Genomic DNA, 12,744 nt, shown 5'->3' with positions numbered 1-12,744 from the left:
CTTTTGCAAGGCACTGTATATCTAATATTTAATTGCTATTTAATATATCCCATATCTAACTATTCTACACTAACATTTCATATCTAATATTTAATATATACTGCAAAAAATAGTGTCACTCTGAGACTTGAAGGCAAATGACGAACAGTGTTTATTCCATGAGTTGGAAAAGAGACCAACATTTCGGGGCCACACCGCCCCTTTGTCAAGGTGAGTGAGTAATATTTAAAATATATGTATCTTTCGCTCTATATCTATCTATCTCTGTCCCATATCTATCTCTATAGGCCCCCATACACCATACGATATAGCAGCCGATCCGATGTATTGATACGATATTGCTGCTATATCGTACCATGTGTGGACATATCGGCCAGTGCTCCCTCCCGTGGGATCGTACATCGCACCACCACCACCTTACTACATGTTCACTTGATCTGGGGATGCGATGTACAATCCCATGCAGCGCTATGCAGGTGAGGGGTGCCAGCATATCGGGCGGTCGGCCACCTGATCTCCGTGTGTGGGGACCACCTAATATGTCGCCTGTCGGATCGCGAGGTGCATATCGCACTGTGTATGGGGGGCTTATCCAATATCTCTATCTCTCTCATCTATCTATCCTAGTCTAGTTTCCCAGCGGTATCTTTCATCGAAACAATCGATGTTTGATCCGATTCCCATTCCATCCCTGGCCCTGAAGACGTAAACAAGTCTAGACTAGTTGGACTGTGGGCGTGGCTAGGGAGCAGTACTCTGTTATGGGCGTGGCTAGGTAGGCAGCAGGCAGCGAGTGGTCCTAGCTGTCATACTTGCCACAAAGAAGACAGACTATTGGTGGGGAGTCAGATTGACGTCACACGGAGGCGTGGTTCCTGTTTGAACTGGAGACGCGCCGCCGGCACTCCATGTCCGTGTTGTTATTGCAGCTGCTGTACAGGGGGCAGCGGAAACTCTGGTCCGGTCAGTGCGCTGCAGCATGGGGCTGGGGGAGCCGGACAGGCGGGACGCGTCCCTGTGCGGGGAGAGGAAGTTCCAGGTGCCGCAGCCGCCGTCCATCGAGGACTTCAGCATAGTGAAGCCGATCAGCCGTGGCGCCTTCGGGAAGGTGTACCTGGCCCGCCGGAAGAACAACAGCCGGCTCTTCGCTGTCAAAGTGAGCTGGGACTAGGGCCTGCTGCGGTAGTTCGTAAACTAGGTGACCTGGTGCCAGCTGTTGTGGAACTACAAATATCAGCGTGCCTTCCCTGCATGGCCTTCAAGGCACGCTAGGATTTGACGGTTCCTTCTCAACCTGTGTGTGTGTAAATATATATTGTATTAGGCTTGAGGACTATTCCATGGCAGGTGACACAGGTTTTCGTTGCTACATATATGTATACATAGGAACGTATACATGTGAATGTGGGGATCTCTGTCCAATAACCATAGTTTGATCCAGATGAGCTGGGCTTGGGTAGATGTAGGATTATTATTGGGTCAACTCAGTTACAGGGTATGCCCATGATCACATTAATACCTACCTCTGCGCCACTTGTGGTAATCCTGAAATCGCATATATTACTCACCACTATGGGGCTGAGAAGAAATATAAGCAAATTGGGGTGATCTGGTGTGCGGTTGTTGGTTGTCTAATGTCATTGTGGACATTGCTGTCAGTTCGCCAATAATTTCACTGACCCCTTAGTGTGATTGGATGGTGACCACACTTTCCAACATGACCAGTAGTTTCTGATTGGATGGTTATTGGTTATGGCGCCATTAGTGACACCCTGGAATGGCGCAGTTGCCAGATATCCCCATCTTATTGTCTCCAAGCCTTATTAAGGTGCCTGTCCACTAGAAGACAGGCAGAAGATTGCACGATTACGACATTGTAATCGTGCAGTCGTTTGTCACTCTGTGATGTGCCTACACCGAACGAGCAGTCGTTCAGTGTAGGCACAATCAATCATCTGCAAACATGCTGAACGTTATCGTCAGGTTGACCAGCACATGTTTGCCCGATGATAGATGTCTAAACGACCAGCGGGAGCGCATATCGCTGGTCATTTTAGACATTTTTTTTTAAACTGTTTTCAAACGATGATCAAACATTATCGTTCAATTGCTCATTTTAATAGTCTAGTGGATAGGCACCATTATTCTGTGCATCACAGGCTGTGTTCTGTAGGGGGAGATAAGATCTGAGTTATTGTGTTATCCCAGTAGACTTTAGAATTTCTCGCAAATATAGAAATTTCATTTTAATGTAAAAGTTCCACTTAACATGGTTATTGGTTTATACATGGCATAACGCATCTTCACTGTAAATATTAACCCTGTAACCCTACAGTGTTCTCCCCAGGCTGTTTTCTGCGGGCGCATCGCCCGGCAGAAACAGCCTGCCGCCCGGCACTTTTCCCCGCTGACCCCCGCCGTCCCTCACTGTGGAACGCTGGCCACTGAAGTGACCGGAGGCTAAAGAAGCCTCCGATCGCTTCAGAGGCCAGCATTCCCATTGATGCACTGCGCAGGTGACATCATGACGTCACCCGCGACGTGAGGAGCCTGCCCCATGCGCCTGCTGGATCTAGTTAGATCCAGTCAGCGGGAGTGGCCAGCAAGTAAAGGTAAGTGCTGGGGCCAGGACCAGTCTGGGGGCACTGCATAAGGGGCCAGTCTGGGGGCACTACATAGGGGCACTGCCTCAGCCAGGGGGCAATGCATAAGGGCAAAAACTACAGGGGGCAATGCATAAAGGGAAAAACTACAGGGGGCACTGAATAATGGGCACTTTTGACTGATAGCCAGTGGGGAAGCAGCCTGAGACCTGTCGGGCTGGATGGGTAAGGGAGATACCCCTTTTCCCGGTGCGCATAATTGTGAAGGCCCCCACCCGGCTGCTTTTGGATGCCACCCGGCTGGAAAAAATTTCTGGGGAGAACACTGCCCTATAAATGCACAAGGCAGTGAGGGGCTGTTACGTGGTCAAGGAAATTCAAGGTTTTAATTTCTCAGGAACTATTTATTAAAGTGTATTTTGGAGGATTATTGCCATATTTAAGTTAATTTACACGTTTTGTTTTATTCCTTATAATGCACAAAGCTCCCTCATAAACACTGATGTGGTGATTTCACAATCTTTCTTTTGCACAGTTGATATTTGCAGGAATTTATCCATATAGTAATATTAGTGTGTGACAAATGTATGGCAGCCATCTTGTTATGCACACTATCTTGATTAATGGCTGGATGTTTGATGCCCATGATGGGCTTGATAAGTAATACAATATTCCCAACATCTTCTCATGAAATATGCATTTTACACTGTAAATAAATTCTTCACTAATCCTCCTTTACCTATAATTGTCCTTTTGTGGGGTCCCCATGGATGGTAGGGGATGTACTGTAAGGGGTACGTAGCCATAAAATGTCCCTTTTAATGTCAATACATGGTCTATTGATAATCAAACATTTTTTTTTAGTTTTTCTTTTTACTACAATGCAAATCTCATGAGAAGTGATTGATAGTCCATCTCTGACTGAGGTAAAAGATGAGCATCAGGATTGCCAATACCGCAGTTTTATCAAACAAACAATATAATCTTATCTATTGCATTTGCAGACCAGACTACAGAGACACCTGAGTATGTATACATGGATTACTTCCTATATACTTGGCTGACTCTCCGGGCAAACTCCATCAGTGAACTCAAGCTGGGTACACATTAGATGATGTGCAAACGACGCGATGGTCATCCCGATTTCCCTCTAACTCCTGGACAAATGATATAGTGCATACGCACCGTGCAATGGGCCTGATTCAGAGCCAGACACTCTGACAGAGCGCTCGCTCTGAATCAAGGCCGGCCCTCTGGTTTTTCAGAACGGCCTCCTGGCTGCTCACATAGCTGTGGGTGACCACCCACAGCTATAGCGAGCGGCCATGATGATGGTCGCGATGGTCATCGGGCTTGCGACGGGACCCTTGTGGTAGGTTCTCGTTGCCGCAAGCCCAAGAGTGCTTTCGGCTCTAACAGAGCCCTCCCACTGACATCACTTGTGATGTCAGTGGGGCCGGCCCCAGACGGTAGGCGTCCCCATGGGAACGCCTCCGTCTGGGCAGCCACGCCCCTGGCCCGCCCACCAAAGGGGGCGTGCTGTCACTCAACATCAACAGCACGCCCCCTTTGGTACGAGACCCGGAGCGACGGTTTGCCCGTCGCTTTACGGGTCTCGCACATGTGCACGACGGAGCCGGCTCTGTCATGCGCACTGGGCCACCATCGACCCGCTTGCGAGTGCATAGCTGAATCAGGCCCAATCTTCCAAACGATATATTGTGCGTCGTTCGGTAGTTTCATTGTTTACTTTATATAATAACCCTCGGAAGCGCGCATGGTGCGTACACACTGGACCATTTCAACGATTTGTCTTTCCAATCCGTTGGAAATCGGCAATTCGTTTAAAAAAAAAAAAAAAAAGTCTACTGTAAACCCAGCTTAAGGCCCATCTAACCGTGCATGGCATAAACTTTACTATGCTGGACTTTGTACTAATAAACCATCTTCAGTAAGACCATTTAAATATTCTCCATAATATTGTAATAACCCTATGCGATTTGTCACAAAAAATCCTCTAGGCCATTTGATGGCTTTCTATTCCCTACATTACAATGGATTGTTCTAGGTTAGATGTTTTTATTTGATATTGTTCTGTGGTAGCTTGGACTATTCTCCCCTTGCATGGTGCAATTATAGCGAAGAGTTATCATTTGCGTTAATGAGCTATGTAGTGATTCAGTCTCTGCTGTAATAGCTAAAAAAGGTTTTAGTAGCGGGGTCGGTACATGCAATTTATAAACTAAATAAATATTTAACAGATTACTGAAATCCTTGTCAGTCCCCCCCAATATTCATTGTTGTAATCTTAGTGATACAATAGCTGTGTGCCTGTATTAAATAGGGATGGGGGTTTAACTCTCCTAGGACCTTTCCTATCTGCCCAGGCACCTTCTCCTCTCTCTTGGACCCCTCCTCTCTCTCTTGGACCCCTCCTCTCTCCCCTGGCGCCTAATCTCCTCTCTCTTGGACCCCTTCTCTCTCTTGGAACCCCTCCTCTCGTCCCTGTCACATAATCTCCTCTCAGAACCCCTCCTCTCTCTCTTGGACCCCTCCTCACTCCCCTGTCACATAATCTCCTCTCTGTTGGAACCCCTCCTCTCTCGGACCCCTCTCTCCCCTGGCGCCTGATCTCCTCTCTCTTGGAACCCCTCCTCTCGGCCCTGGCACCTAATCTCCTCTCTTGGAACCCCTCCTCTCGGCCCTGGCACCTAATCTCCTCTCTCTCTCTTGGAGCCCCTCCTCTCGGCCCTGGCACCTAATCTCCTCTCTCTCTCTTGGAGCCCCTCCTCTCGGCCCTGGCACCTAATCTCCTCTCTCTCTCTTGGAGCCCCTCCTCTCGGCCCTGGCACCTAATCTCCTCTCTCTCTCTTGGAGCCCCTCCTCTCGGCCCTGGCACCTAATCTCCTCTCTCTCTCTTGGAGCCCCTCCTCTCGGCCCTGGCACCTAATCTCCTCTCTCTCTCTTGGAGCCCCTCCTCTCGGCCCTGGCACCTAATCTCCTCTCTCTCTCTTGGAGCCCCTCCTCTCGGCCCTGGCACCTAATCTCCTCTCTCTCTCTTGGAGCCCCTCCTCTCGGCCCTGGCACCTAATCTCCTCTCTCTCTCTTGGAGCCCCTCCTCTCGGCCCTGGCACCTAATCTCCTCTCTCTCTCTTGGAGCCCCTCCTCTCGGCCCTGGCACCTAATCTCCTCTCTCTCTCTTGGAGCCCCTCCTCTCGGCCCTGGCACCTAATCTCCTCTCTCTCTCTTGGAGCCCCTCCTCTCGGCCCTGGCACCTAATCTCCTCTCTCTCTCTTGGAGCCCCTCCTCTCGGCCCTGGCACCTAATCTCCTCTCTCTCTCTTGGAGCCCCTCCTCTCGGCCCTGGCACCTAATCTCCTCTCTCTCTCTTGGAGCCCCTCCTCTCGGCCCTGGCACCTAATCTCCTCTCTCTCTCTTGGAGCCCCTCCTCTCGGCCCTGGCACCTAATCTCCTCTCTCTCTCTTGGAGCCCCTCCTCTCGGCCCTGGCACCTAATCTCCTCTCTCTCTCTTGGAGCCCCTCCTCTCGGCCCTGGCACCTAATCTCCTCTCTCTCTCTTGGAGCCCCTCCTCTCGGCCCTGGCACCTAATCTCCTCTCTCTCTCTTGGAGCCCCTCCTCTCGGCCCTGGCACCTAATCTCCTCTCTCTCTCTTGGAGCCCCTCCTCTCGGCCCTGGCACCTAATCTCCTCACTCCCCTGGCGCCTAATCTCCTCTCTTGGACCCCTCCTCTCTTTTGGAGGCCCTCCTCTCGGCCCTGGCACCTAATCTCCTCTCTCTTGGAGCCCCTCCTCTCGGCCCTGGCTTCTTCTGTTTCTTCTTGGACCCTGTACATTTCTGTCCATAGCAGCCTCTAAGAGCTGTAGGGAGAAGGGGGATGGCTCTCCTTAGTTATAGTATGCAACTATTAGACTGATTTTAAGGAGATTTATATTATAGATATTACGGCTGTTTGGTAGTCACCATTATCCAAAAACAGTGCATGCAGAAATCCAGCAGCGCTACTTACATTACTTATATACTGTAAGTGTGTGTGTATTAATTATTTCTGTTCCTTATTTAGGTGGTAAAGAAAGCAGATATGATTAACAAGAACATGGTGCATCAGGTTCAAGCGGAGAGGGACGCTCTTGCTCTAAGTAAAAGCCCTTTTATTGTACATTTATATTATTCTCTTCAGTCAGCCAACAACATCTATTTGGTAAGTTGCTTAAAATCTAGCTTATTAGTATTTAAGATAACTCTAGTGCTTGTGGCCATAGATGCTGGTAAGAAGCATAAATTACTTAAAATTAACCCTCCTCTGGTACCATGAAAAAAGTTACGTTGACCGTGCCATGGGGTCTACGTATTACCAGAATAAAACTGTTTATTACAATTTTGTTTTCTGCAATAATATTATACAACAGACGTTTGTACTCAAATCTTGACAAACAGAGGCGTGTTTGTCTTGGGTGCTTTCAAATAGCCTGGTAACTGGTGTTTTCACATTTTCAATCTTCTGGTTAGTCCATGTCGCAACTTCTGTTATCATGGCGTCATCTAAAAATAACTCAAATTATTTCAAGGGTCTGCTTGACACCCTTTCCCTTTCAGACCTGGTTTCTATTTGACAATATTTGGCATTGGTGTTCTCCTGACAGCTTTTGGCTTCTGTGACCACATATCCGTCTTTCTACATCAGTATCCCACAGGGATACCTTGGGGTATAGGCGATGATGGCAGTCATCCGGGCACCACACAGTTAAAAAAATCTTCTCCCAGGATGTACTGGCTGTCCCTCCTATACCCCGGGCCAGAGGCACCGCAGTTCTCGTAGGTGCCCGGCTGGAGTCGGGTCTCTACCACGCAGCGGGGCTGTTTCAGCCCCTGAAGAGTAGTTGTTCCTCCTTTACTTAAGCAGAACAGCGTGGACAGTCCAGTGAACGCCGGCGCTGAGACACCGGTACCGATCCGGGGATCTCAGCAGGGGTCTTGGCTAGCAGGGACCCCTGCCGGTCCCTAGACTGCAGCCGGGCGCGGCGGGGAGCAGGTAGGTGGCAGGTCACCGCAAGTGGTGACACGCTGAGCGGCAGTCCTTTTCCTCCAAGGGTTGGGGACTCCCCTGGAGATGAGTGTGTGGAGCCAGGCTTTATGGTCCTGCGCTGCCTCGGGGCTTTCAGGGACACAGGCTGGCTGTAGTAGGGCGCGCATCCAGCGTACCTGGGGTTAATCACTGGACGGGGGCCCCTCTGCCCAGCGCGCCTTTCCACAGTGGTCTGGCTGAGGTGAGGCAGAGTCTTCTCATCAGGAACGCCCCCTCTGAAGTCCTTGGCAGCCATTTCTACTTCAGGGTCCATAGGGGGTCCACAGGGTTGACCTTGGGGTATAGCTGGATCCATGGGCACCACGCAGTTAAAGCTTTAGCTGCTCCCAGGATGCACTTGGGTCCGTCCTCCTCTATACCCCGCCCCCGGCCACAGCACCTCAGTTTGAGTTGGTGCCCGGCCGGAGTCGGGTCACCTGCGCAGGGGGGCTGCAGGAGCAGCCCCCAAAAGCTTTCTATTTTTATTTAAAAAAAAAAAAAAAGAGCCTGTTAGATTTTTATTTTAAAACAGAGGCTCTAGTGTGGCAGCGACGGGCTGTCTATGCAGACGCCCACGCTGCCGCTCTCCTTCCCCGCTGGCGCCGCGACGCCAGTACTGCACTGGGGATCGCGGCGGGAGGCCAGAGTCCGTACTAGCCGGACTCTGGGTCCCTCCCTGGACTGCTGCCGGAGTCGCCGGGGACAAGGTAAGCCGCGAGTCGCCGATTAGCGGCGGCTCGCGGGTTTTGCCTGCAGATGCAGTCCTTTGCCCCCGGTCCTAGGGGACAGACCGGGGGCCGGTGGCGGCGGGCTCCCCCTCTGAGGAGGAATAACCCGTGGGACCACTAGACCACCAGGGATATATGGCAAGCGGGATGCCGGCAAGCCCTGGGGTTAATATGCTAGCCAGGGGAGGAAGCCTTCCCTGTCAGCGGCTCCTCCCCTCAGCTCAGCGCGCCTTTCAGCACGGAGTCTGGCGTCGCTGAGCTGCAGCTACTCGGCCACTCCTCCTCTGAGGTCTCCAGCAGCCATTTTCTCACAGTGGCAGCGCAGATCTTCAGGGAGCACGCGGACCGGTCCCCCTGTGTACCTCTCCCCTGATTAAGGACAGTGTACACAGCACTATAGCCCTCCCAGACACTGAATCTGGGCAGGTTGATTGTAGTGGAAAGGTGCAGTGAGTATATCTTCCTGCATGGTATGTGACTTTTGCTAGTGCTGCCTGTCTGTGCTTATTTTCTACTTACTGTCAGCTTATACCTATCCCTTTACTTCTCCTACAAGCCCTACAGGTGTGTGGGGGAGGGGCGTTTCTACTGACCTCACTTATATAGATCACGTATTTGTGAGGTCCGTCACATACAGTTGTGTGCTACTCAGTGCCATATTGTGGGCTGTTGTTCAGCACACCGGTGAGTGCGTTTTACTTCTACCCTGGTGCCAGATATATAATATATTCTGTCATGTCAGACGAGGAGGTTGAGCGCTCAGTGGCTCCGGTGTTGGCCTCCTGCGGACGCTGTTCTGCAGGAGTAGATAGGGAGGATTTGTCACAGGATGGCCTGTGTAGTCGATGCCAGGTGGCTCCTGGCCCATCCAGACCTTCTCTGGCGCAGGAACCACCGTGGGCGATGTTTTCTCAAGTGCTGGTGTCTATTGCGGACCGTCTGTCGGTCCCGACTGCTCTCCCTACTATGTCGTTGTCCCAGCCGACCATCCCCCATTCCCCGGGTGTCCCGCAGTTATTGCGGAGTCCTCCTGGGTCTCAGTCGGTGGGTCCCTATGCGGGGTTGCCTATGTATATGCAGGCTTCCCCTGTGCCGCAGCAGCCTGTGGTACCTTTTCAGGCCCCTATGGTGACTCCTCCACCCTGGGTGGATGTGCTCTCCAACTCCGTGCAAAATTTGGCGGCCGCTTCCTCGGCTTTTCAGTCAATGTTGCAGACTGACATGCCTTCTAGGATTTCAAAACGCCCACTCATGACACGGGCTGCTCAGGTATCGGACTCAGAGGGTTCCTCAGATGATGGGGAGGTCCTTGATGACACTGACTCGGACGCCTCGGTCCAGGAAATGGATACCAAGTCGTCCATTAATGTGCGAGCACTAGTTAGGGCGGTGCGAGCTATTCTTCTTATAGAGGATGAGGCACCGGTTCCTAAGTCGAAGTTTCCTAGTTTCAAAAAAACTAAGGTCGCTTCTGCGGTGTTTCCCCTGTCGGATCAGTTGACGGATCATATGGCGGTAGCTTGGCAGGCGCCCAGTAAGAGATTCCTTCCTCAGAAGCGGTTGGCTTCTAATTACCCCTTCCCTGAGGCACATTGTAAAAAATGGGAAACTCCACCGGCGGTGGATTCCCATGTCACCCGTTTAACTCGGGGCGCCACCTTACCATTACCGTCGATATCCTCGCTGAAGGATCCCACGGACAGGAAAGTTGAGACTTGCTTAAAGTCTATTTACTCCCTCTCCGGGGCGGTGGCCCGACCGTCCATGGCCATCTCCTGGGTGGCCAAGGCCATTGAGGGGTGGGCCAATGCATTGGAAGATACCTTCCCGGACGACGCTCCGGATGTCCAGCGGGCGTTGTTGGGACAAATGAGGAACGCTGCTTCTTACATTGGAGAAGCTTCTTTAGATGCTAGTCTGCTGACCTCGCGGGTATCGGCTGCAGCGGTGTCTGCCCGCCGATCCTTATGGTTGCGGTCCTGGAGAGCGGACTCTGATTCAAAGAAAGGTCTGGAGGCCTTACCTTTCAATGGGGAATTACTATTTGGTCCGGACTTGGACAAAATAGTGGACACCCTGGCTAAATCCAAGTCGGCCTTCCTCCCTTCGGCGGCACTGCCTGCTAAGGTTCGGAGTTCGGCTTTTCGTTCCTTTCGGGTTCAGGGTAAGGCGAAAGGTCAGTCCTTCCCGAGACAGTCTGCGAGTAAGACGGCCTCTAAACCCAAGAAGCAAGCCTGGAGTGCTCGGCGCCCTTCTTCCAAGCAGGAAGATAAACCTGCGGCCTGATGGGACGGGCCTCCCTCTGGGGGACCTCAGAGTGGGAGGCCGACTTCTTCTATTTGCCCAGTGCTGGCACAATACCACCACGGATGCCTGGGTTCGAGAAGTGGTCTCCCAGGAGTACGCCCTGTCTTTTCGGCACAGACCACCCCACCAGTTTTTCTGCACAAGTCCTTCTCAGGACAAGACCAAGGCGTTACAGGTTCAGGAGGCTATAGAGTCCTTGCTGAAAGCAGGGGTCATTGTTCCCGTTCCTCTATCACAACGAGGGACGGGGTATTATTCGTCTCTGTTTCTGGTGCAGAAACCCAATGGTTCTCATCGCCCTATCCTCAACTTGAAGTCTCTGAACAAATTCCTCAGAGTTCCCAAGTTCAGGATGGAAACGTTACGTTCCATCATTCTGGCGATGGAACCGGGGGATTACATGGTGTCCCTGGACATCCAGGATGCCTACCTCCATGTTCCGATAGCATCTTCACACCAGCGGTATCTGAGGTTCGCTATCCTTCAACACCACTATCAGTTCCAGGCGCTACCCTTTGGTCTCTCACGGCACCGAGGGTGTTCACGAAGATTATGGCGGTCATGGCCGCACATCTTCGGAACCAGAATGTACGGCTGCTGCCGTACCTGGACGACCTCCTGTTGCTGGCGAGCTCCCCGGAGGTACTGCTTCAACATCTCCACCTGACGATCGCTTGCCTGCAAGCACACGGGTGGTTGATAAATTGGAAAAAGTCCTCCCTGATTCCATCACAGCGGATGGTTCATTTGGGAGCCCTGCTGGATTCGCGTCAGCGAAGGATCTTCCTGACTCCGGAGAAGGTCGCCTCCCTACAGCTGCGGATACGCAGTTGCCTGAGCCGTTGCCGCCTGTCGGTCCATTCGGCTATGGTGTCGACATTCGACATGGTGGAATTTGCCCAGTTCCATTCCCGGCCCCTGCAGGGGCTGATTCTATCAGAATGGAACGGGTTACCTCACCGGATCCGCTCTCAGGTGCTGGTGTTGTCTCCGGACGTTCGGCTATCTTTGGCCCCTCGACCAGACAGCTCATCTGGTCGAGGGGCGCCCATTTTGGATCCCGGACTGGGTCCTGCTCACGACGGATGCCAGTCTCCGGGGTTGGGGGGCAGTGACCGGCTCTTTGTCGCTTCAGGGTCGTTGGTCAGCGGAAGAAGCACTTCTCCCCATCAACATCCTGGAACTGCGGGCAGTATACAGGGCCCTGCAGTCGTCCGGCCCCGCTCTTCACGGAAGGGCGGTACAGGTGCAGTCCGACAACGCCACCACGGTGGCGTATATCAATCACCAAGGCGGAACTCGCAGTCAGGCAGCGATGTCGGAGGTGTCTCGTATCCTGACTTGGGCGGAGGGTCACATTCCAGCGATCTCGGCGGTCTTCATCCCCGGAGTCCTCAATTGGGAGGCGGACTTCCTCAGCCGTCACGACGTGCATCCCGGGGAATGGTCGCTTCACCCAGAGGTGTTTCAGCTACTCGTGGACAGGTGGGGACTGCCGGAGCTGGACTTGATGGCCTCCCGTCACAATCACAAGTTGCCCGTTTACGGGTCAAGGACAAGAGACGCAGGTGCAAGTCTGGTGGACGCGCTGTCGGTGAAATGGACGTTTCACCTGGCGTATCTGTTTCCTCCGATATCCCTGCTTCCTCGGGTTCTGCGGAAATTCAAGCAGGACGGCGGCATGCTCGTGCTGGTAGCTCCGGCGTGGCCCAGACGTCCTTGGTACTCCGATCTCAGGAGCCTCTCCATCGACGCTCCGTACCTTCTTCCTCAGCGTCGGGACCTGTTGTCTCAGGGGCCCTGCCTTTACCCGGATCTGGGTCGGCTGTCTTTGACGGCGTGGCTCTTGAGACAGCCGTCTTGAGGTCTCGGGGCTTCTCCAGTTCGGTTATTGGTACCATGCTCAGGGCACGCAAGCCTGCTTCAGCACGGATTTATCACAGAGTGTGGCACACTTACTTTCAGTGGTGTGAGTCCAGACATTATGATCCTCAGGTGTTCCGAGTTTCTAGGATCTTGGAATT

The 12,744-nt window shown here is 52.3% G+C and overlaps 1 protein-coding gene across 1 annotated transcript in view; it reads left to right on the top strand.

Annotated features, from left to right (window-relative positions):
- Positions 1 to 858: 858 nt before the first annotated feature.
- Positions 859 to 12,744, top strand: part of MASTL (microtubule associated serine/threonine kinase like) — a 68,127-nt gene continuing 56,241 nt past the window's right edge. Inside the window, exons 1-2 of the mRNA XM_088457821.1 lie at positions 859 to 1,156; positions 6,684 to 6,821. Coding sequence (XP_088313947.1) covers positions 980 to 1,156; positions 6,684 to 6,821 — 315 coding nt within the window. The 5' untranslated portion in view covers positions 859 to 979. The remainder of the gene's footprint in view (positions 1,157 to 6,683; positions 6,822 to 12,744) is intronic.

Source organism: Taudactylus pleione, unplaced genomic scaffold (genome assembly GCF_031769625.1).
Source record: "Taudactylus pleione unplaced genomic scaffold, aTauple2 ptg000788l, whole genome shotgun sequence".
NCBI lineage: Eukaryota > Metazoa > Chordata > Amphibia > Anura > Myobatrachidae > Taudactylus > Taudactylus pleione.
Note: the sequence above shows the minus strand (reverse complement) of the source record. Positions and strands in the feature narration are given on the sequence as shown.